This window comes from Sycon ciliatum, chromosome 3, assembly GCF_964019385.1.
Source record: "Sycon ciliatum chromosome 3, ocSycCili1.1, whole genome shotgun sequence".
NCBI lineage: Eukaryota > Metazoa > Porifera > Calcarea > Leucosolenida > Sycettidae > Sycon > Sycon ciliatum.
The window spans coordinates 38,565,407-38,592,104 of record NC_088645.1 but is presented as its reverse complement, the minus strand read 5'-3'; the positions used below and the strand labels follow the sequence as shown (position 1 = coordinate 38,592,104).

The 26,698-nt window shown below is 48.1% G+C and overlaps 1 protein-coding gene across 1 annotated transcript; it reads left to right on the top strand.

The window, feature by feature from the left end:
• Nucleotides 1–19,570: 19,570 nt before the first annotated feature.
• Nucleotides 19,571–20,284, top strand: LOC135813071 (uncharacterized). The gene has a single exon (XM_065326289.1). It carries the CDS (start codon nt 19,571–19,573, stop codon nt 20,282–20,284), a length of 714 nt encoding a protein of 237 aa, XP_065182361.1.
• Nucleotides 20,285–26,698: the final 6,414 nt, after the last annotated feature.

Below are 26,698 nucleotides of genomic sequence, written 5' to 3'. Positions count from 1 at the left end.
TGTACAGGAGGCAAAAGTAGGTTCCCTCACCGATTAGGCGATGGCCACTCCGTTGGACGGCATTGATGTGAGCCAGAGCGGTTTGTGTAGCGCTCATACACATGACCATGCCATACTCCAGCATCGGGCGGACAAAGCGCTTGTAGATCACACAATGGCACCTGGAGTCCAGCACTCGAGAGGGATTCCGGAGGAAGCCGAGATGCTGCGATCCTCGAATAGGCAACTTGGAAACATATGCCAGATCTCTTCAAGACATTGGACTTACGACCAGGTTTGAGGTGACGCAAGTAGCTCATTATTGTTTTCCAGGCTAATGTAGCTAAGGAACACTGCTGGTTAAGTTGACAGGACAAACCTCGGTTTTTTCAACAACATTCTCAAAACTAATGGTTTCGTGAGTAAACTTCCGTACCTTCTCCTCAGGTGATATAAAAGCAGGAGCAAACAAGAGCAAATACAATGACTTATGTACAGCAATGAGGTGATACAACCGGGTCAAAGCAGATGATGATTAATTAATGCGAGACCAATATACATCATGCAAATACATAATTCATTGTTCTTGCTCTCGTTTTCTCGTGCCGGTATATCACCTTGTTGATGTGGAAGGAGACAGTGTACGGGAGAAGGTATGTCACAACCTGAAAAGAAGGCATGGAAGTTTCCTTCCAAAAAACATCAATTTGCATAATGTTGTTGAAGAGGCTGAAATTTGTGGTACTACTGTCGTGGGCATAAAAAATCCAGTCGATAGACCAGGGCCGGCGGCCTCAGGGCCGGGTTCCACTGCAGCTCCGCGGCTCTGCTGTTCCGCTGCTCCGTGGCTCCGCTGCTCCGCTGCTTCACGGCAGTTGGCTGCATGCAGCGCGGTTCCACTGACACTCGCCATTCGCGGTGTCGCGGTTGTGCTCCACTTTTTTGATTGTGGATACCTGCCTACCCGCGCGAAATAAAAAAAAAACTCCTCGTCATCTGGCCTGCGCAACGCATTAAAATTTGAAGTTTAAAATTCTCGCGTACAAAACAATGCAAAGTACGGGAAGCAGGTCGAGCCCCGACCGTGGCTCGCAGTTTTTGATCAAGAATCGTAGAGAAAGCTCACGGTGAGCCGCGGCCTCACTGCTCCAGCTTGAGCCGTGGTCACTATGGTAATGATGACGTTTCAAGCCGCGGATTATTATTATTATTATTATTTGAGGGATTCCCCAAAGGCCGAAGCCTAAATCAAGGGGGTCTCCGAGAATAAATATACGTGTACAATACGTGTACAATAGGGTGCAATTCTTAAAAGGAAGAAAATATTACGATAAAAAAAGATTAATGTGAAGAGGTTAAATAAGAAGTCTGAGTAGAAGCAAGCGAAAAGGGTACTGGTAAAGAAGGGGGGGTAATCAGGAAGTGAGAAAACCTCGAGGATGGAATCTATACCTGTGGAAATGGGACTTAACGTGCCGGCTAAATACACCACGGGTTTCAGATATCCTAATCTCGGTAGGCAGGGAGTTCCACGTGGTGATCATGGAATGTAGTAGAGTGGACCGGAAACAGGGACCAGTGTGAGTGGGCAGGAGATAAAAGTGGGGACGTCGTGCACTCTTGGATAGAACTATGTTGAGATTATTGAGGGTTTCCGGGTATTGGCGGGTGAAATGTTAAACAGTTTGAGGCAATGTATATGCCGCCGCCACGCAAGACTTTCCCATTCAGCAGCTTCAAACACGTTCTCCATGCCATGAGGAATGGGCACTTTCCGACGGTGTAAATACTGCCTGGCCAAGCGTGCTTGCAATCGTTCCAAAGTGTCAATATTTCCTGCGGTCAGTTTGTTGTTCCACAGAGGTGAAGCATACTCAATGGAGGGACGGACGTATCCTTTGTAGAGGCGGGCAATGAGAGCAGGGGTCAGATTGGGTGACATGTAGGATAGCAGAACAACGCGACGACGAAAGTTGGAGGTGACACTATTGATGTGGGTCTGGAAAGACAGGCGGGGATCCAGGGTGATTCCTACATGGCGGTCGGTAGTCGAGGGACATAGGTCTGCAGCATCCACACGCAGTGCTGGGGCAGGAGTCTGGGCGGGGTCAAGTTTGCCGAATACAACACGCACGGATTTAGCGGCATTAAACCTGCCACCAAATGTAGCAGCCCAGTCCATCACCATGTTCACTGCTGACTGGAGCTGTTGAGGTGCTGCTGCTGGCGGTCGGGATAACCCCAGCGCAGTATCATCAGCATAGAGTAATGTTTCCGTCCTGTTGCCATCAGGGATTGATCTCGGGAGGGTATTAATGTACAGGAGAAATATAATGGGGCCAAGGTGGGAACCTTGAGGAACTCCCGCCGAGATAGGGGCGAGGGGGGAAAGGTCTTCGCCAACTTTGACCTGTAACTTGCGAGCTGCAAGGTAACCTGCAAACCAAGTAGTAGCCGTTGGGTTGCATAGTGGTTGTAGAAGGGCCAGAAGGGTAGAATGCGGGACGCGATCAAATGCCTTGGCAAAATCCAAGAAGACCACATCATACTCCTGGCTGCTGTCCATGCTCTTGGCGGCGCTAGCCGTTAAATGTATCAGTTGGTCAACTGTGGTCCGACCGTGTACAAACCCGAACTGATCCGAAACTATTACATCTTCATTCCTAAGGAACCTGCTAAGACGGCGCGCGACAATCGAATCAAGCACTTTGGCGACCGAGTTCAAGAGAGAAATAGGGCGGTAGTTCTGGGGTTCAGCTGTGGAACCTCTCTGCTTATATATTGGTACAACTTGCGCCGTTTTCCACGACGGTGGCAGGCGGCCTTGTGTTATACTTAAATTAAAGACTTTGCAGAGGGAGTGGGCAATGACACCAGCGGTCTCCTTCAGAATGCGGTTCGGGATGTCACCACCGGCAGCTTTATGGACAGGCAATCTCTTGAGAGTATCAAAGACGTCGTAGGCAGATATAACTGAGATATCGAAGGGGGATGTTGGCGTAGGTGGGGGGTGCGGAATAGGTAGTTGTTGGGTGTGGGTGTTGGAGCATTGGTTGGAGAACACGTCAGCCAGCAAGTGCGCCTTGGAGGCGTCTGTGGTTACAACCTCGCCTCCAGACTCAAGGGATGGAATTGGTGCACGCGTTTTAGATATATTGGTGAGCTGTTTGGCTTGGCGCCACCACTGGTACGGACTTCGTTCTCTGTCAACCCGTGCGCTCATGTTCTCCAGGTAGATCGCTTTAAAACGTCGGACGGAGGCTTGATAGGCATTGCGGGCAACTTTAAAGACAACCCAGTGGGTTGTTAAGTTTGTACGCTTGGCTAAACAGAAAAGGCGGTCTTTTTTCTTGCAAAGAGTGGCATGGCGGCCAGTGTACCAGGGTGTATCTGTTCTTCGCTTTGTGGAAATAGTTCTCATAGGCACGTGTGACGAGATTGCCGTAGTAATGCAGGAATGCCAACTATCCCACGCTTGCTCAACTGAGGACATACTACTGATGTCAGACGAAAGTGGAAGATTCCATATGTGGTCTCTGAGTGCATCAAAATCGGTGTTTACGTAATCAGGAACGGCACGTGACTGACTGGGAGATGACTGGGCAAGGGAAGCCAAAGCAACTTTGAAGACAACGGGACAGTGATCGGAAATGGAGGACATCACTTGAATGTCACATACATGCTGTGGTGTGTTTGTGATGACAAGATCAAGGAGCGATGGACCCTGGCGGCCAGTGGCAGAATATCTAGTCGGGGTGTTGTGGACGAGTTGGATGAAGCCAAACCGGTCTAATGCTTTGAGTTTGAGTAGAAGCTTGCCTTCTGCTGTAGACGGGTCTGTAGAGTTCCATGTACGTAGTTTAGCGTTGAAGTCACCCACTAAGATTGTGGGCAAGTGTGGCTGGTTCTGTTCAAAGGTACGGCTGAAGGAAGTGAAAAATTGGTCGCGCTCGTCTACGGTACGATGTGGCGGGCGGTAGAAGACATGAAAGGCCATTGGAAGCTGTTGAGTGATGCTTACTTGAAGACAGAGATGTTCTATGTCCGGGCCCTCCATTTGTGGCAGCCTAGTAATCCTGTGGGAAAGACTGGATTTGACATACAGTAAATATCGGATATAACGTGCCCCTTTGATTTTCGAAAATTTATCACTATATCCGGTGCATCACTATAGCCGATTTGCATGTTTGACCGACACATGGCACATGACTCCACATGAAATGATGCGTACACGCTGGAAAAAGCATGCCGAAAGTGCATGCATGCTCCGCGGACTGTGTACCAGTGCATGACACAGAGCAGTGCATGGCAGTGCAGTACGAGTACAGACTGTACATGTACTAGAACTTCGATACATCATGTGGCATGGCTGCTTCTTCAGCGTGTTCTCCAAAAAAAGCCTGAGCTGGATCCGTACCCACGTAGATCTACTCGGTGTCCAACGAGTTGCGTAGAGCCAGAAATAGACATGAGTGGCTGTGTACGTGAGTTGACAACATCATCGTTAGAGGCAACACAGCCAGAAACGGACAAGATCATGCAGAAAGATACAGAAAAGGACAAGACCATACAAAGGGAGCAAGGGGTAGCGCAGCCAGAAAAGGACATGTGCATACAGAAACGGACAAGAGCATACAAACTTACACAAAGGGAGCACATTGCAAGGGGTAGCACAGCCAGAAACGGACATGTGTGATCATCACTCTTGATCATTATATGCGATATTTTCCTGTACATTTGATATGGTTTGCTTCCTGAAGTCCATCACAATAAGCGATATATCGGTATAGCCGATAATAGTGTATATAGTGATATTTTAGCTGTATTTTTTCTGATTTGATTTTGATTTTGACGTGTTCTATCACTATAACCGGTATATCATTATATCCGGTCACTTTATAAACGATACTTACTGTACACTGCTATACCTCCTCCTGTGCTGCCTAGTATGGCTGTCTTTCGGTCACGTCTGAATACTACATAGTTAGGGATATTTACACTGTGGTCGGGGAGGGATAGAAAAAACCAAGTCTCAGTGAGAAAAAGAATATCTATATCGTGATATTTAATGAATGCTTCTAAAATAGAGAGTTTTCTAATTGCACTTTGGCAATTGAGGTGTGCAACTCGGAGCCCCGGAGGTTCCTATTGTTGCCGGTTTGAGCTCCCAAGTGCGCCAGCTCTTGGGTGTAGTTGTGCTGCGTTGCTTCGTGTTGTTGCCAGCGGGTCGATGTTGTGTGCTCGCATATACTCTTCTGCAAGGACCTGCGAATGAAGGATTACTCTGGGCGAATCCTTCGTCGCAACAACTTCGATGTGAGTGGTGCGCAGATAGCAGATCTTTCCGGCCTTTCTCATTGCCTGGAAAGCTGGTCGCAGCTTCTGTTGAAATTGGCGTTCCTCCCTGGTCAGATTTTCAGAAAAGTACACCTTTTCCCTGGTCTCGTTGGTTGTACGGAGTCTGCTCCGTAGCTGGAGCATGCGCTTGCAGGCATCTGGCGTTGCAGTGCGGACCAGGATGGGACGCGGTTTGAGTGGCGGTTGTTGTACTGACGTACGCGTGACACCAAGTCGCTGTGCAGCAACAATGTCAGTTTGTTGCAGTGGGAAGCCTAGTGTGTCCCGTACAAGGGTCACAACTGCGTCTATGGTTGCCGTACCCGTATCGTTTGAACTGGAGGCCAGCTCTTGTTCCCCTTCCCCAAGGCCCTGGATGATGAAGGAGGTTGCCGTTTCTCGCTTGGCCTTGTCTACCGTGTCAAGGAGACTTTCAACCATGGGGTCAACGGCTTGCAATTTGGTGTCAATGTGATCGACTCTACTTAACAGGGTAGCTGTTCTGACTTCAAACTCATCTCTGATTTGATTTTCGAATTGGCTCACTCTTGCCTCCAAATCCTTGCATGCTTGTTTTATTTCTGTCGTCTGGGCAATGATTGTAGCCATTCGCTCATCTAGAAGCTCCGACATTGTGGAACGGAATTCACTCACTAGCACTTCTATCGACACAATGCCATCCAGTGACTCACCCTCATCATTGTTGGCTGCAGGAGGGTTCATACCGTCTGATAGTCGGGATGCTGACTGTCGGCTCTCTCCAGGCGAACTACAGGGTTTAGATTTCGTGCTTGGCTTGGTAGAGGAACCCTTGGCTCTGCTCGATAAGCTAGTTCTATTAACTTGAGACATGGTTTCATTAATGCAGTTAGAACTGATCTTCAACACGGGTACTGAAGCTAAAATCCTTTCTACAGGCGGAGCCCAAAAATTGCCAACCGCACTTCAAAAACGTACAAGACAGTTGATATGGATGACGAGCAGCGGAGCCCCAGTGGAACCTGGCCCTAAGCGCTTACAGATTGTTGCATGTAGTGCAGAATCGTCATGTTGATTCGATGCGATCAGCAGCGCATAGTAATACATGTATGTGTATACTTCATCCACGTCATTAAAATTGTGCCTTCCCAGAGCGATTTTTCGATATTATTGTGTCCACTCGAAGGGCAAGGAAATCAGCTAGAAATTGAGGCACATCATTGTCGACTGACCAAGCTTTAGTTTGTGGCCTCCAGCTTTGCTGCACTTGAAGCTAAGGTCGACGTCTTCATCAGATTTTAAGGCAGACCCTTCAGCACTCAACAATACGCTGAACAAGACGCGCGTGCAAATTCAGGTCAAGAAACTTCGTTTTCAAGCGATCCATGCCTCCAGGTGGCAGGCAATGAAGGTAAGCGAGTATTTTTCAATTACTCTGTAACGACCGTCCAGCGGAATAGGGTAAGCACTTCCTCACCTTCTTTCCTTGGCAAGCGCTTCGCCGATTTTGTTGGTGTTTTCAGACCTGCTACCTTCGCAGCAACATGCGCCACAAGTAGCGCATTTTAGGAATTTGAGAACACTTTTTTCTTGCCATCGTCAACTTCAGCATTAAATTTTCGTATTCAGGAGAGATTCCAGGATTCGTATACCCGAGCTTGCAGTCTTGCTGCCCACGTGCACTATGTGGGACGCCACGAACTCCAGAAAAGCGGTATGAGCTCTGCGGTGGAATAGTGTGGAGCGCGATGAATTTGCTTGGTGCGGAACAGAGTTCCAACATAGTTGGAGACCACCACGGCTTCAGTAACAGGTAGACATTGCGCAGAAAGGGTCGCACCAATGTTCGAACACAGAAAACAGCGATTTGGACAGTCTGACTAAGACCAGCAAAGTCACAAAAATTGCGAAGCGACGATTTCAATGACGCTGAGGAAGTACTGCTTACCTGCGGCTGCATGGCCAGCGTACTGGGGCCGCTAGACGTCCGACCGGATTTCCATGTCCATGACGGTACTTCGTAGCATTATAGCAAATATGTATCCCACGAAACTTTTTTGTGGATATAATTTGTAAAAAACCATTTGCCCATTGTGAATTTCTAGCGTGAAACAGACCCACAAGCATGGTCAATACCCACTGAATATATTCACCTGCGTATTTATTCTTTCTACTCATATACAAACGAGAATGCATCACGGATAATATGACTTACATTATTCATTGGTTCCAACAAATGTCCAGAAGTGAGAAGACATTCTACTACAAAAAGATGACCATTCTCTGCTGCACGATGAAATGGTGTGACACCAGCCTGGAAACAGCAAAATTAAAGACAAAACATTTACACCCACACCCACAGACATACACATGTTGATGGACACGAACACATGCACGCACACACGCACTCATACAGGCATGCAGCCCCCATCCCCCCAAAAATACATACACACATCCAAAAACACACACATAAACACACACGCGCACCTCAGACCTCAGACCTCAGACCTGGCCGCAAATTCGAAGACATCAGCATGGCCAGACCCGGAGTGTGGACGGCGCCTAGTGACACGAGGGAACAGCTGGCCATAAATCGTGAAACTGAAGTCCAAACCAGACTCTATTCCATGCTCCACGAGAAGGGATCGCCAACGCTCAATAACTAAGCCGAAGTACAAGTTAAACAGTATAGGTGCCATCAAACACCCTTGGCACAACCCATTCTTGACAGATATCGGATCTGTGCAACCACCGGCAATGCGAACGCAAGCTGACATGTCTGTATGGAATGATCCGATGGTGGCCACATTTGAGGGCAGCACACCCGGCCGCAGCAATGCCTGCCAAAGAGCTTCGCGAGGGACAGACTCGTACACTTCGCCGAGATCCACAAATATGCAGAAGAGCTTCGATCGATGTTGGTACGACTTCCCGACAAGTTGACGGACAGAAAAGGTTGCATCTGCACAACCACGGTGCCGCTGAAACCCGCATTGGGATTCGGCAGCTCCGCCTCAGCAATACCTTGCAAACAGTTTTGCATGATCCGAGCAGCCAACTGCTTCTGAACAGATTCGCAAAGAACTCCCTCGACATTGCGGATGGATTGGACGGACAGGGGTTGCAAGCCCCCAAAACAGCGTTGCATGTCGCGAATGGCAGACCAGACAGCTTTGCCACTGAAACGTCCACGGTGCACCACCGCGGAATTGTCCGTCAACCAAGTTGTTTTTGCATTCCAGTTACCAGCACGAGCCCGGCCGCGCGCTTCTTTGAAAGCCCGGTGATAAGAGTCCCTGCCGCTTCTCAGCCATTGGATATACAGGGTATTACGAGACTCCAGTAGAGGCTCCAATACAAGGGCATTGTCACGGAACCAATCGGGCATCCGCCGCTCGTCCCGACCAAGCACCTGTTCTGCGGCGTCAACGACAGCCGACTTCACGGTACACCAATTACAGTCCACAGACGAGGCGCGGTCATACGTGGATAAACGAGATGCAAGACTAGCACAGTACTCAGCACGTACAGTAGCCACACTCTTCACTCGTGAATGGCTTCCGATTGAAATGGTGAACACCAAACTTCCGCGGTCTGGAACGTGCATCATGATGGTACGGTTGCTGCACAACGTCAGGTAGCCGGTATTTCATGTGGACAAGACGGTGGTCTGTGCTACACTCTGCAGTGCGCATCATTTGACAGTCCATGCAACGTTTACGGTGTTGTTGGCGTACGAACACATAATCTATACAATGCCACTTCTGTGATCCAGGGTGTTGCCAGGTGTACATGTGAATTAGTTTCTTGGGAAACAGTGTGTTATATACTGTGAGCTGTTGACACGCCAAGAATGTGAGTAGTCTATGATCAGCATCATTCACATCACCAAATCTCTGGACAAACTGTTGGCGGAGAATGAGCGGAAGAAGAAGCTGCAGTATGATGAGCGCATCATCAATGTGGACCGTGGGACATTTACTCCACTAGTTTTCACCATGGCCGGTTGTTGTGCGCCAGAGTGCTCCAGATTTGTCAAGCGCCTGTGTGGCCTCATTTCGAGTGAGGACACGAAGTTGTATGCCGAGACAATGACATATGTCCGGTGTCGACTGGCGTCTGCATTGTTGCGGTCGGCGATCATGTGCATCCGCGGTGCCCGATCGTCATATCATCGTCCTGTGAATGCATTGCGAGAGTTGGCAATCTCGGAGGGCCGTCTGTGAGGTTTTGGAGACGATGGTGGGCAGGACATTGCCCTTGTATTTCCTGTGTTTATTTTGGTGTTTTTTTTGTTTTATGTTTTTCTCTCTCGTTTTTTGCATTTTTTCACACATACAATTTTTTTCATTTTTTGGTGTTATGTTCTTATCATTCGCCATGCCACTGTCAATTGTATTCTGTTTGCCCGTAAAAGAGGCCTTTATAACACTCATTCACATCACCAACACCATGTGATCCATGCACTCTCTGCCACATATCTAGTTGCTGTGAGCCAAAACCAACACAAGCGTGACATCCCCCAGGACGCTCTATGTTGGCTCTATGTTGAGCCACTCACTCTCTCGCGCTCTATGTAGAGCCACTCACTCTCTCGTGCCTTATGTTGAGCCACTCTCTCTCTCTCTCTCTCGTGCTCTATGTTGAGCCACATTGCCTCACTCGCAGCCAGCACCCGTATAACTCCAAATTCTGCGCCCTTTGTGTTGGTGTACTTAATAGCGCTGAAGCATCTGCATGTGCATGTGGGATGTGGGCTAACAGTCAGAAATGAGATTGTCAGCATTGACCTTTAGATTTGCTGGGGGTAAGCACTCCATCGTTGAGATCGCTGGTCGTTGACTGATCTGCTGTTCCGTCAGGCTGCTGCATATCCACTGAGTTCCCAGACCTAGGGTACTGGTGGAAGTTTCATTTTCGACTGTAGTACGAAGATGGCCAAAATCCCTTCGTATTTACAAGTTCAATGCTCCTTTGAGTGACGTTTGATGCCAATCTATCATACTCAGAGCATCTTCGAGGAATTGCAGTTGCGTGCCACACAGCGAATTGGTTAAAGGCGTGCCATGTCCTGGACCAACTGGGCCAGGCTACAGCATACCGGGGGTTCATTCGGCCTCTAATGGAGTACTGCCCACTTGTATGGATGGGAGCTGCGGCTACCCATCTCTCACAGCTGGACCAAGTCCAGCATCGTGCCCTAACCCTTATTGGGACAGGGACTGCAATGGACACTCTGTCTTTGCGGTGCCGTGTGGCCGGCCTCACAACCCTGTACAAGCTCCATTCCAACACAAGCCCACAAGCTCTTGCAGCGACAAGCCCAGCCAGAGCCATCGCACCCGCCATTGCGCCTGCCACACATCGCCGCTCGGCAGCCAACCTTGCGGACGAGCTTCAACTTCAGACAGCCCTACCTGCCAGATCGTGCAATTTTGCGCTGCGCTCTTTCCCGGAGTGCCTCATCGAACCCTGGAAGGAACTGCCAGCCACTCTCCTCCGCGATGCACCGTCTGCCAAAGAGATGCAGCAGTTCAAGGTTCTGATCTACCGCTACCTGAAACGGTCGGGGTGATCATTGGCCACAGATATCGCCCCCTAGGCTACTGCCATTACGACCCTGTTCCTGTTCTCGGAGCACTCCCTTCTCATCAAACGCCCAATCCATAATATACTATGTCCTTATCTCTCTCTAACTCTCCTCCATTCTCACACTTTTCTTTCGTAAAAATTGCACGGCAATCAGCCTCTACTTTCGCCTCAGCATCATGATCTTGATATTGCTATCTTTGTACTTCAGAAGTACTTGTTTGCGTACTTGTCTGCACTCATATCTTGGAATAACTCACAAACTAACAAGTTTCCTGGTTTCCTCCCCTCCCTCCTCTCGTTCCTACCCTCAGAGTTCTTGATCTCCTGCTCCTCGCCCTTCCACTCCCTGTTTTGTTTCCTTTGGTGCACATGTGCAGCTGTGATTCAGCTGTGCAGCTGTGATGCCGAGACCCTTGGTCGGCTGAGCTTCACAGGTGCCACCTACTCCGTCCTGCGGGATATGTACCCTTGTGCCGAGTTCTCCTCCTCATTTTAGTTCATCATGCAGTGAGTGTTCAATAGTAAAAAAATATAAAAATATAAAAATACTTGTCCTGTTGAGAATGAGTCAGGCTGAGTGAACTTTGGGAGATAGCGTGCAATCATGGATTTGCACCTTCACGCCAACCTCTTGCGCCCTTCGTTGTACGTATTGACAAAGGGTATATGCATCGCAATCCTTCCGGAGGTTGCCCACTAACAGAACAGCCTTGCTTCCTTTTGGCTTCTTGGTGCAGACCAGCTGTCATACTTTGCTGCCTTCTACATCCTCTGCGAAAGTAGGGAGCATTCTGGAAAGTCCTTTTTTGCCAAGTTTGGCATCAGTTGGAGTATCTGGGTCCATTTGATGCACCCTGGACGCTTCGGTCACACTGGTATCTTGTTCGCTACGTACAACTGAGGAGCAGGGTTCAACCGAATCTCGTACTAGTTCCTTCTGAGGGTAGCCAGCTACGAGTATGGGTGCGCCAGGGTTGGAAGCTGCAACTTGCTTCTGTTTCTCCTGGGATGATTTTTGCACCGAGGGAGATCCTTGGCGTCTGACCGCCATTACTGTAGACTTGAGCAGACTGCAAAGCCGTCATCTTGTGTGTGAGCTCTTCTACCTTCCGCGTAAGGTGGTCGATTTGATTGGGAAGTCGTTTCTTCCTGACCTCAGTTGCACTGCGGTCTAGCTCCAGCATTTCTGTAACAGATTCACTGTTACTACTAACACTAGGAATAGGATACACTTATCACCTGCTATTATCACGCTGCTGCTGTTAGGTGTTATGTCCATCATTGCTTGTTCATGTATATAAGAATGCATTATGGCAAGGATCATTGCTTATTCCAAGAATGACTACTGAAGTTAGTCGGACTGTTACACTGGTAGCAAGAGGATGGTTTTTCTTTTCGTCATGTTCGGGCTATGCGCAGTGGCCGCATTAGTCGCCTACGGTATATTCGAGATTCAGAAGCGTCTGAATCACCTTATCGCACTTGGTCAGTGCGATGGATCAGATCAAACGCCAAGTCGTGCTCAAGCTCCCAGCAGAGAGAGGCCACGCATGCGCCATGTTAAGTCTCCGCCTGTGTTTCGCGGAGATACAAGAGAGTTCAAGGAGTGGGCCTTCGCCATCGAACTCGCCATGAAGTCCCTGCAGCTGGACAACGCGGAGGAGCGCTTGAGCTACGCGGCGAGTTTTCTGGAGGGCAACGCTCGTCTTTGGTTTATCGCCTCTCAGGAGGCAAACACGCTGTTTTCCTACTGGCCAGACCTGAAGAGCAAGCTGGGAGAAGTGTACGGCCCGGTTTATGACAGGGAACAGGCGCGCATCGACTTATTCGCTCTTCACCAAGATGAGACTCTTGACGAATACATCAACAAATTTTCGTGGCTTAGCTTACAAGTTCCCGAGCTTGATGACCACTCCAGAGCTATCTTGTTCACGCGTGGGCTGGCTCAGGGCCTAAGCGGTGAGGTACTTAGGGAGCATCCGCAACATTTGGCCCAAGCCATACGAGCTGCGGTCTCAGCAGACCAGTCGATGCGGCTAGCCCAAGCAAGCTACGCCAAGGCAGTGCGCGCACCAGGGCATCAGAGGCGCCAGCCTGGACCCTGGTCAAGCCAACCAACACCATCCGGTGGGAGAGAAACCAGGGAGCCAGAGGATCGTTCAAGGCTGTGTTTCACCTGCAGGAAACCCGGCCATACTGCCAGATTCTGTCCAGAAAGAGGGAGGAACGCCACAAGCAAGCCTTCTTTAAACGATGGACGCCAGCAAGGAAGGGAGTGCGACTACTGGCGAACACGAGAGCACCCAGGAATAGGCCACGAATCAAAGTTCAGAACAAATTCAGCCCCTTAGCAAATGAGGAACCACGCCTCGAGGAGACCGAAATTCAAGCCTCGCCTGTCAAGCATTCGTCACCTGATACTGTTGGCCGGCCTAATGAAGTTACCGCCAGCACAGGGAGCATTTCCGCCGACAACGAACACGACCTAATGCGCGTCCAGGGCAAGATAAATGGACGTCACGTCACCATGCTACTGGATTCTGGGTCAACCCACGACTTCATTTCAACTGACCTTGTCAAGAAGCACAACATCTCCACAACAACTGGTAGCGACGTCCTGAACGTCACACTTGCTGATGGATCGGTCCGCTCACAGCCTATTACGAAAACGGACAGCTTGAAGACCGTAGTCGGCGACTTTAGCGAGCACCAACAGTTCCTAGTATTCCCTATGACGCGGTATGACGTGATCCTCGGCAAACCATGGCTGACCCGGACGAACCCACAGATCAATTTTCGTACCAATGAAATCAAGCTGGAGGGTGGATCCATCATCTGTCAACCGAGTGAAAGTGATGGCACGGACAAATCCAACCCACCGATTGAGACATTCCTCATCTCAGGGAAGCAGGCTAGGCATGCAATGAGAGGTGGCGCAGAAGGAATCGTAGCGTATGTGACAGCAGATCCGGACGAGCCACAGACGGTGGATAGTCCGGGTAGGGAGGATCAGAAGGATTTCAAGGACCTGCTGAAGGAGTTCGGGGACGTCTTTCCCGATGAGCTTCAAAACAAGCTGCCACCCAGAAGAGGCGCAGATCACGAGATAAAAACGGAAGAAGGAGCTAAACCGCCATCTCGTGCAGCATATCGTTTACCAAAACCAGAGATGGATGAGCTTCAAGCTCAGCTCACCGAGCTGCTCCGTAGAGGATTCATCCAGCCCAGCAACTCCCATACGGAGCCCCTGTGTTCTTCGTAAAGAAAGCGGATGGAACACTGCGAATGGTATGCGACTGGCGTGAGCTAAACCGCATAACCATTAAGAACAAGGCATGCCTACCGAATATTGACGACCTCTTTGATACCGTCCAAGGCAGTGCGTATTTCACCAAGCTAGATCTGAGGTCCGGTTACAATCAGATTCGAATAGAAGAAACAGATATTCCGACGACAGCAATAAATACCCCATTCGGTCACTTTCAGTTCACAGTGATGGGTTTCGGCCTAACAAATGCCCCGGCAACATTCCAAACCTTGATGAACAGTGTCCTCCAGCCATACCTGCGTAAATTCGTTGTGGTGCTTCTAGACGATATCCTCATATTCAGCAAATCATGGGAGGAGCACCTCGATCATGTCAGAACCATCTTAAACGCCCTCAGGAGGAATGAGCTATATTGCAAACCGTCTAAATGTGAATTCGGCCGGACAGACGTTCTGTTTCTTGGGCACCGGATAGACGGCCAATGCATTTCTCCAGATCCAGAGAAGATCAAGGCCGTGCATAACTGGCCTGTCCCGACGACGGTCACGCACGTAAGACAGTTTCTGGGATTCGCTAATTACTTTCGAAGGTTCATTAACCATTTCTCGGCCATCTCCAAACCCCTGGAGGAACTGACAGGGAAACATGTGCGCTTCGAGTGGAATCAGACTCGACAGGAGGCATTTGAGCGATTGAAGTCTGCTCTGCTGGATGCACCAGTGTTGCGACTAGCAAACGTCAGTCAGGATTTCCGCGTTGAGACTGACGAAAGTGACTTTGCTGTGGCAGGAGTCTTGACGCAGCAAGCAGAGGACCAGTCCTGGCATCCTGTGGCTTACGTGAGCCGAAAGCTGTCTTCTGCCGAACGGAATTACACGGTCGCCGAGCGAGAAACTTTGGCTGTAGTGTACGCCCTGCAGTGCTGGCGGGTCTACCTATTTCGCCACTTTCAACTCTACACCGACAACATGGGAGTTGTCTACCTCAGGACCAAACCAAACTTAACCAAGAGAGAGGCTCGATGGATTGAATTCCTGGCCGACTATGACTACACGGTACATCACAAGCCAGGGAAGTGTAACATAGCAGACCCGTTGTCACGTCGACCAGACTTGGAACTGAATGGAATCGAGTTCTCTCTGGATGTGAATCAAGGAATTGCGAATCAGATCTCAGCAGGGTATGATAGTGACCCAGAGCTTTCGCCAGTAATCAGGCGCTTGATGGCTTGCAGCGAAGACGCCATGCATGAGCGATACGTCTGGAACAGTGTGGACCGGCGGCTGTACCTAGTAACATCGGGCGATGCTCGCCTCTGCATTCCTCGCGGTCCGGTACGGCTGCAACTGCTCAAACAGAATCATGATTGCCTGACGGCCGGCCATCCGGGGAGAGACAGGACCTACCTGAAGCTGAGCAGATACTTCTATTGGCCAGGCATGAGAAGTACTGTGAAGGACTTCGTTAAATCTTGCGACCGGTGCCAACGCGTAAAGGGTAGCCAGACCAAGGCAGGACTGTTGCAGTCCCTTCCAGTCCCCGAACAGCCCTGGACAGACATCAGCATGGATTTCATCATGGCACTGCTGCTGACCTGCCGAGGACATAGCGCCATTCTAACCTTTGTGGACCGTCTGACGAAGTATGTGCACCTGATCCCGACGACTGTTCATGTTGACTCTAAGGGGGCAGCCCGATTGTACGTGGATCATGTGTTTGCTGCCCATGGCTTGAGCAAAACGATAGTTTGTGATCGAGATCCGCGATTCACGTCGGCGTTCTTCAAGGAGGTTTTCAGTATTCTTGGCGTGGAGCTAAAAATGAGCACGGCATGACGGCATGACCGATGGCATGACTGAGCGTGTGAACCGTGTCATTGAGGATACGCTAAGAGCTTTCGTCAACCATAGGCAAAACAATTGGGATGAACTCCTATCGCTATGTGAGTTTGCGATCAACAATGCCGATCAAGTGTCAACAGGTAACACGCCATTTTTCCTCAACCATGGATGCCATCCAGTTACTCCCTCGAGCTTATTGACGAAGCAGAAAGCTGGAGCTGGCATGGACACGAATGGTCCGCTGTCATGGCTGGATGGCCGCGTAGCGGCACTACGTGAGGCACAGGATGCCATCGTGGCGGCGCAGGCCCGGCAATCATTGTATGCGGATCGAGGACGGGTGGAGGACGCCCTGAAGGAGGGGAATGAGGTGTTGGTCTTCAGGGACTTCCTGCTGACGCCCGAGGAACGAGACAGGCCTTCACACAAATTAAGGCTCAAGTGGTATGGGCCGTTCAAGGTGCAGAAGAAAGTGGCCCCGAATGCGTACAGATTAGCTCTTCCAAGAATCATTCGGGCCCATCCAGTGTTCAATATTGCTGCCCTCAAGCTGTACCATGGCAATGAGATACCGGGCCGTACTCAGCCGGCACCTCCACCCCTAACCGATGCGGATGGCCATACGCGGTACATTGTCGAAAAGGTGTTGTCGCACAAGAAGAGAGGACGGCACACGCAGTACCTAGTGAAATGGAAGGGCTACCGAGATGCCACCTGGGAGCCGGAGGAATACTTGATGGATGAAGCAGGAAACGCTATTATTCTGCTGAAAACCTACCTGGACCGTTTTTGATAAAATCGCTATTTAATTGGCAGCCACAGTTGTATTGCTAGTTTCTACGTGTTGCAATAGAAATGTAGCATTCTGCATGATTAGGATAGTGCTTCCCTGCCAGCCAGGCAATATTTGCAGAGGACATGCACTGGATCTTGAGTTCATCAGTGTTGGTTTCGGCTACCATGCATTCCACATATCCATGCATGATCATTAGTTACCATAACTGTTCCTTCGAATTGGTACTGTTCTGACAGTTGAGAGGGGGGAATGGTGTAACAGATTCACTGTTACTACTAACACTAGGAATAGGATACACTTATCACCTGCTATTATCACGCTGCTGCTGTTAGGTGTTATGTCCATCATTGCTTGTTCATGTATATAAGAATGCATTATGGCAAGGATCATTGCTTATTCCAAGAATGACTACTGAAGTTAGCTGGACTGTTACAATTTCAACGATCTTCGGAAATCAAGATTTGTCCATACTCTGGTTTGAACTTGCCGTTTCGAAGGTGGGGGACACCAGATCTGCCGGACATTCGACATCTACTGGCACGCCTGTCGCTATAGCTTAGGACAGTGTGGTACCTGGCATGGGACGGTCTCTACACAACTAAAAAAAAGCCCAAAAAAGCCCACACGGGGACAACTGTGTGAGGGTAGGCTCGACACAGGTTGTTTCGGGAAGGGACTGGAAGTTCATTTACCAGTTGGTGTGCGTGGGCATTACATCTTCCAAACGTACTACGGGTGGAGTGGACTGTTTGGTAGTGGGGCTGCTGGGGTATCAACATCCTCTGTAGAAGGGGATGTGCATCTGTACATTGCATATTGTACAGGAGGCAAAGGTAGGTTCCCTCACCGATTAGACGATGGCCACCCGGTTGGATGAGGCGAGCCAGAGTGGTTTGTGCAGCGCTCATCCACACGACAATGCCATTCTCCAGGACGGGGGGGGGGGGTGGAGCGCTTGTAGATCATACAATGGCACCTGGAGTCCAACACTCGAGAGAGTGCATAGATGCTGCGATCCTCGAATTGCCAACGTGAAACCATATACCAGATCTCTTCAAGACATTGGACTTACAAGCACGTTTGAGGTGACGCTAGTAACTCATTAAATGTTTTCCAGGCTACTGAAGCTAAGGAAACCTGCTCGTTATGTTGATAGGACAAACCTTAGGCTCTTCAACAACATTCATAATAATCTAGTGGTTTCGCGAGTAAACTTCCGTACCTTCTCCTCAGGTGATATACAAGCAAGAGCAAACAAGAGCAAATACGATGAATTATGTACAGCAATGAGGTGATAAAACCGGATCAAAGTAGAATAGCTAAAAACAACAGTGATAAATGCATACATCATGCATATCCATAATTCATTGTTCTTGCTCTCATTTGCTCGTGCCGCTATATTACCTTGTTGATGAGGAAGGAGACAATGTACGGGAGAAGGAACGTTACAACATACAGATAAGGCACGGAAGTTTACTCGCAAAAAACATTAATTTTCATAATGATGTTGAAGAGCCTGAGGTTTGTGCTACTACTTAGTATTATAGCATATTTGAATCGCACGAAACTTTTTTGTGGACATAATTTGTAAAAAGAATTGCCAATTGTGAATTTCTAGCTTAAAGCAGACCCACAGGCATAGTCAATACCCACTGAATTTATTCACCTACGTAATTCTTCTTTCTACTCATATACAAACAAGAATGCATCACGGATAATATGACTTACATTATTCTTTGGTTCCAGCGAATGTCCAGAAGTGAGAAGATATTCTACTACAGAAACATGACCAAGCCGTGCTGCAAGATGTAATGGTGTGTTGCCACCCTGGAAGTAGCAGCAAAATTAAAGACAAGACATGTACACACATACCCACCGTCATACACATGTTGATGCACACGCAAGCACGCACACACACACACACACACACACACACTCATGCATGCATCCACTCACACACACAGACACATCCAAAAACACACACATAAACACACACACACAGGATTCCTTTGTAGGACCCCTCAGGATTCTCTCCCCTCTCAAGATTCCCTTGTGGGACAAGACAAAGATTGATTATCTACAACGAGCATGGGTATAATAGATGAGAGAGAGACAATACGGAGAGAGACAATACGGCGACAAAAACTATACACAACATCTCCCTTTCCGGGGAAGAAGGGTGGGGGGGAGAGAGAGAAAAGACGTATGTATACAATATATCCCTTTTCGGGAAGAAAAAAAGAAGAAGGGCTGAGGCTTCCTGCAGCTTCATCTGTGAAAAGAATTCGGGTGGACACACCCATTTCCATAGCGCGGCACATCACAACCGAACCAGTTCCGTTATTTTTACAACGTTTCGGCACTTGGCCATCGTCAAGTAATAGCAATGAATACCGTGGAAGCCACACAAGAGCAGTATATACGCAGAGTGTAGCCCCAAAAAAGATGCGAATTATATCACCTAGTATGCAGAAGGGGGAGGCAGAGAGAGAGAAAAGGCGCAACTAGCACATCACGGAGGAGAAGCAGCAGAAAGTAGCGCGCATTGTGCTCTGTGAATGGCGTTACGCAGAGTGTAGCGCCAAAAAATAAAATGATGCGAGTTATGTCTCCTCTCTACAGAGGGGGGAGAGAAGGTGCAACTGTGCACATCACGGAGAAGAAGAGCGCGCCGTTGTGCTCTACGAAGTGAGGGCACATGCCAAATAATTATGGTAATACTATGGTAATACTGTCAGTAAGTAATACTGTCAGAGTGCAAGAACATGGATTCAAAACATGGATTCAAAACTCCTCAAGTCAATCCTACCAAGCAGTACGAAGTTCCCCGAGTGGTACGGTCTTCCAAAGAGCCATAAGCAGAACTTACCATTGCGACCCGTGGTAGCAGCGTGCGACAGGCCAACGACTGGAGTATCTATTGTATTGGAGCGCATCCTACAGCAGCTCATTCAATTTGTCCCGGCCCACCTGGCTAACACGACGGAAGCAATAACCCACATCTGTGACGCAAGTCCGGGATTGAACGCCCTCGATGACACCATTGTTATGTCCATGGATGTAGTCGGGTTATATCCGAGCATACCTATTCGGAAGGGCGTTCAGGCAGTGGTGGATATGCTGCAGCAGTATTCCCAGCGGATCGACATGTTTGGGCTGAGTGTGAGCGGGGTACGGAATCTGCTGCTGTTTGTTCTCAGCCACAACTATTTCATATTTGGCCATCAGATCTATCACCAAGTGGATGGGGTTGCAATGGGTAACAATCTTGCACCCCCATTTGCGATTCTATTCATGCATACGGTTGAGGCCAGGCTTCTGCAGGATTCTCCGTTAGTACCGCTCCTCTACAAACGCTACATCGACGATATCCTGCTGCTATGGACCCACGGCAGAGAGAGCTTGATGCGGTTTGTGCAGCATTTCAACTCTGCACACCCAAGTATCAACTTCACATATGAGCTCAGCGAGGTGAGTGGCTCCATAAATTAAATGGATATCACAATTATGATCCAGGAAGGCAAGCTGGCATACAAGCTGTACCAGAAGGCATGTGCTAGTGGTCTACTCATTGATTATACTTCGGCAGTTCCCCACCATATCAACTTGGCAGTTGCTTCGTCACAATTCCTAAGAGCTCAGAGGCTCTCATCGAATACCAGAATGCGTGCAGAAAGTGAAGCGAGGGTTCATGAACAATTAAGATTGAACAATTACCCAGAGAGAATTATTGAAGAGGCACGCACTGCCTCCATAAGGCCAAAGCGTCGTCGCCATGCCAACCCATGCTGCGCATTTCTAAAGCTTCCATATAAGTCAGATAAAGTACATCAAGCAGTGAATAAAGCCAGAATCAGAAAGTATAAAATTCCGGTCAGAGTCGTATATGAGCACACTGGTAGCCTGAGGCGCACATTGTGCCGCTCCGCCCTCGTTCCTCCTCTATGTGTCAAGGCTGCAAATCCGCTACAACCGAAAAAGAGAGGTCGCCCAAAGGGGCCGTGTATCTCGTGTATATCCGGGGGACAGGATGTATGTATGCAGAAGAATGATGTATATCAGCTGAAGTGCAAAGAATGTCCGGAACAATATGTTGGTGAGACTGGCCGCTTTCTGGAAACTCGCCTGGAAGAACATAATGGTGAGGCAAGACGACAGGAACTCGACAAGCCATGGGGCCAACATTTTCGTACCACTCACCCTGGATGTAAGCTTAACTAGGGGCAAAGTGCATTCTCTGCAGTTGAAGTGATAGGAAGAGAGCCTGATCGAGCCGGTCGCAAACTGCGCCAGGCGATTGAGATTCGTGATGCCAAGCCCCATGTGAACATAAGCACCGGATGGGATTTGTTGTGAATTTTTCTCAGCTCCCCCTGCTGCTACTTCAATACCACTGAATAATTATAATATGAGGCGGGTCACTCAAATCCATTCTGTTACTGATGCCAGTAGTATAGTGCGGTAAGGGTTCTGGCTCAAACCCCACCTTTGACCCATGGCTGCCTAATAAGGAAGAATAGTCCATATATGGCAGATGATCTTTGACCTTTGAGTTGACCTTTGACCTTTGAGCTGCCATATAAGGCTGAATAGTCCATATATGGAAGATGTCATTTGACATTTGACCTTTGCTGTGACATTTGACCTTTCCATATAAGGATGAATAGTCCATATATGGAAGATGTCATTTGACCTTTGACCTTTGCTGTGACCTTTGACCTTTCCAAGTAAGGATGATTGGTCCATATAAGGAATGTGACCTTTGACCTTTGGGATTGACCTCTGTGCTTTATATGGAAGTAGTGGCTATATAGGGTGATATGGTAGAATGTGCTATATATGTCTGGATGGTCTATATAGGGGGTGAAGTGTCCTTATAAGGAAGGTGCACGTGGTTCAGGTCATATAAGGCATCTTCCATAGAGGGGTGAAGTGTCCTTATAAGGAAGCTGCACGTGGTTCAGGTCATATAAGGCATCTTCCATAGTGGGGTGAAGTGTCCTTATAGGGAAGGTGTACACGGATGAGGTCATATAAGGCATGTGCCAAAGTGGGGTGAAGTGTCCTTATAGGGAAGGTGTACACGGATGATGTCATATAAGGCATGTGCCATAGTGGGGTGAAGTGTCCATATAGGGAAGGTGTACACTGGTTTGGTCCTATAAGGCATATTCCATAGTAGGGTGAAGTGTCCTTACAGGGAAGGTGTACATGCTGTAGTTTTTAAATAAGGCATATTCCATAGTGGGTGGAAGATGCCTTATATGGCATGCGTATCCTGGCAAGGTCATATAAGGCATACAGTCATAGTTGAAACAATTGTCCTTATGCAACACTCATTGAGGGCCTTTCTGTCTGAGGCTTTGAAGAAAAGAAGCATCGTGTAACAAAGCTGGGTTCGTACCCGCAACCTCTCGTACGGAAGGCATGAACTGTACCAAACGACCAGGACGACTACACACAAGACCCAAGGCTCAAATCCCCTATTTATACCCGGACCGTAAAGAAGAAAAAAACTCATCATGTAACAAAGCTGGATTCGTACCCGCAACCTCTCGTACTGAAAGCACCAACTGTACCAAACCACCACGGACGACTACGCACTAGAGGGAAGGCTCAAATTGACTAGTTATACTGGGACCGAAGCTCACCAAGGTCTCGCTGGATGAGACATCAGCGACCTATCGACAATGTCATCGAGCATGGAAAGAAGGGTGGGTGGTGGTGGTGGTGGTCATGGTGATGGTAGTGGTGGTGGTGGGATCATCATGGCATCCAACAGATGGACAGTCGCCAACAATCACTACCCGGTGAAAGGGAGCTGAAGGCCCCATTTTTTGGGGTAAAAAAACCGGGTGCTGTATTTTTACATTAAAAAAATCATTTTTCGGGTGTTTGAGGTGGTTGATGGGATATGATATCATGATTGTACCCCCAATGGTTATACCTGTTAATTGCCTCGGATGGGAGTCGGTATATAAAGTAGATACATTGTTGGATAATGTTTCATTATGAAGATGGTGATGATGTGGGGTGAAGATGGATTCTGATTTTGATATCTTACGTGCCTATGTACGTGAAAAGAGACATCGTGAAGTAGAAGAAGAACAAGCAAGAGAAGAAGAAGAAGAAGAAGAAGAACAACAACAACAACAACAACAAGAAGAAAAGCAAGAAGGGGAGCAAAAACAGTGTCATCATCTTAATCATGTTGTTCATGAAGGAAGATACGTATGTTCTTCGTGTGGACTTGTCATGGATGTTGTTTACTTACCTGAAGTTGATGTGCATCAGAGATGTAGTTGGATGAAGAAGCCTTACGCTGCACATGAGCGGTTATGTGGTGTGGATCGTCATCTTTTGCATTTTCTTTCGAAAACTGAACTCTTATCCGATCAGCTTCGTGTACACCCTCTTCGAGAGCAGATAAGTGCGATGAAGAAGTCCTGTTTATACAAGAGTCTAAACTATGCTATAGCATTATCCTGTATAGTATACGATACGAATGTGGATGCATTACGTAAACTACATTCCTACTTACCTTATAGCAATGTGTCCTGGTTGAGGTTCAGTCGAATCATGAAACCTTTTCCTCAGCATTTTCCACTCCTATACGTACTGCATCTCATGGAGTCGACTAGGATGGTGTCTTCATTGCAACTGTCCACGTTGCGTTCGAATTTGCTGCTTTTATCTTCATCTGATATATCTCTTATGACATCATTGATTGATGCTTATTGCTGGGAAACCTATTCACTTGATCACGTGATCCAGAACATGCACACGTTTGACTGTGATCTTATTTCTATACTGTATCAGTTCACAAAGGTGGCGGTATCGTGTAAGGAACCTTTAAAATGAGATGAATCATGATTTTAGCGTGCACGATGCTGATTGGTCAAATATTTTTGGCGGGCTTGATTGACTGTATACTACTTTCTACTCCAATATCTCATGATAGTCATAAAATAAAAAAATAAAAAAAATAAAAAATTATAAAAAATAATAAAAATAAAAAATAAAACTTCTAAAGAACAAGTATGGGTGGTGTTGTGTCGAGTAGTACGTCCACGGAAGAGTGCTGCCTTGCCTCTTCTGACTCTAGTATCCCCACTCCTACTAGTGGAGAATGGGTTGCAGGATGTGAAAAGAATGGAATTGGGAAAGATGAACCAGGGTGATCTCATGTGCACACCCATCAAGGAATACGATTTATTTGAGAAAGAAAATATTTCCTAACCTAATTAGTACAGTGTGTGTGTGCGAAGATGGCGTACTGGGCTACGCATTTCCATAGGAGTGATGGTGACAATGCCTCCCTCAAACACATGCAAAGCATGCGGAATGACATTGCCGAGATGCAATCCGTTGTGGGGAACGATGACACCGAAAACACCTTGGTTCATGATGTGGAGAAAGTGAAATAGGAGAAAGCCGATGAGAGCAATGTGCAAGATGTGGAAAACAGATCTCTGCGCTACACAGATCAAGCCATAGCAGCTGATGAGCTGCACGTTAAAACAGACGGATCCGTGCCCATGGATGCTAACCTCGACATGAACGAGCATTCCATCTGTAATTTGACGTACGACGATAGCTCTTTGACAAGTGCTGTCCCTGCCGGTTGGGTCAAGAATGAAATCCGTCAATCATCATCAAGATTGCAAAACGACATCGACGCTGTGCGCAAGATGAAAGGTCCTCGTGGTGATCGGGGATTGGGATGGCTTAGCGGAGGTGATATGCCACTGAACTCTGTAGGGAGAAACGGTGACTTCTATGTGGATGCAACCACGCTCATCTTGTACAAGAAATTCAGCTCGGAATGGATGGCTTTCGGTCAGCTTCATAGATCAAGAGGTGAAGCTGGTCCACGTGGAGAACGTGGATTGATCGGTCCTGAAGGTGAGACTGGACCTAGAGGAGCTGATGGACAAGGTGGTGAACGCGGTCAAAAAGGTGATCAAGGAATACCTGGTCCAGAAGGTCCCAGAGGTAAAGTTGGACCACGTGGAGAACGTGGATTAGTCGGTCCTGAAGGTGAGATTGGACCTAGAGGACAAGATGGGCAAGACGGCTCACAAGGTGAACGTGGTGTCCAAGGTGATCAAGGAACCATAGGCCCCGTCGACCCCCAAGGAACCATCGGTCCAACCGGTCCTCCAGGAGAAAGAGGTCCCGCGGGCCCCCAAGGAACCAGAGGCCCCGTGGGTCCGCAATCAAATCAGAACCTATCCGATCCGTTTCATCTACTACCTCTCATTCGGAGAAACGCCTACCTCTACATATACTCTCATCCTAGCCGATTTGAATCCGTCACCAGGGTAGGCAGAAACAGATACAGAGGTGGAAATCTCTTTGCTTTGAACGACAAGAGAATCATCGTGAACGGCATCGACATGTTCCGAGACGGTCACTTCTACCTCAACATTTCACAACACGAGCAAGTTTCCATTAGAGAACGATTCGTCAATCTGTTTCACGACAACATGTCTTTTGCAATGTTCCAAGTAATTCAAGTGGACGCACCTGACCCTAGAAACATGTCGTTGAGGGCATTCGACATCGATACTGTCAGAAATTTCAGCTTGGATAGTTTATACGTGTTGTTCACTGCCACCCACATAAGTGGCAACTACTTCACGGGTTCCGACTCTTCATCATTCAACCTACCCGTTTCGTCTTTAGCGAACCGATTATCAGGGGCTTTGGATAAGCCTGTGTCGAGCATGACGGATCTCTTGGGTACAAAGTGTGTCATAAGTTACGCTCGGAATTCAGAAGGCCTATTCACTCTAAACTCCATTTTGATGCATTCCAACTTGGATACGGATCCATTTTCCAGAACCAATGGAATCGAAGATTGCGATTATCGCATTGGCGGTACTCAATTCTTGAACGGCACTACGTCAAAGTTGTTCTGTCATTTGCACTTTGTCGAGAGTTTATTTTCTCACACAATCCAGCGCATCCACACAGAACACATGGCACACTACAATATCTGAAAGTATTAAGTACTTCGATTGTACATATAATATATATATAGCGCACATGCTACTCTACATTCTTGAGATGAAAATGAAAAATAAAACCTATCTATAGTGATTACCATCACAACATCAGAATGTCTGTGATACTGACGGTGGCGAACAACACGTCGGGGGTGAGCAGGGGATTGCTCAAACCGAACTTTACTCTAAATGTGAAGGACCTGGATACACGCGATAAAGTCCTGCATGTTGAATCGGCTCAGTTTGAAGTACACTTTGAGAACATAGACGAGGCAACGAACAAACTCTATGTGGTACATGGTGAAGAAGAAGAAGAAGAGGATAGACTGTCCATCAAGACGGGAACATACAGCGATGTAGACGATTTGGTGTCTATAATCAATGCCACTCTGAAACGAGCAGGACACGGAGACATTGTGTTTTCCTACTCTCGTCACACCAGCCGCATAAGTGTCTCGGTACCCAGGAAGAAACGGTGCTTGTTGAAGAAGGACTCACCCGGATTGGTGCTGGGTGTGGGCACTATTCTCAAGCCATACACGATCGAGGGATCTCACACGTTCCCGTTCGCTGTGGATCTGACAAAAGACAGACGACTTGTCCTGCTCTACACCGACCTCATTGGACCTGCTGTGGAGTACGAAGACAACACTGATTCGAGGGTGTTGAAGACCTTTTCCATTCAAACCCTCAACGGTTTGAATAACTACGTGTTTGGAAAAGAAGACAAGCGATTGCTGCTTCCACACGAAAACGTGACTAGCACTTCGTTTTGGTTGAAATTCAACACCGGCGAACACATCACTTCGGGATATCCCGTCTACCTTGATCTTCGGATCACCAACACGACTTAGATGGATCTTCCAGATGTTCGTGTCCGCCACGTGCGAGACAT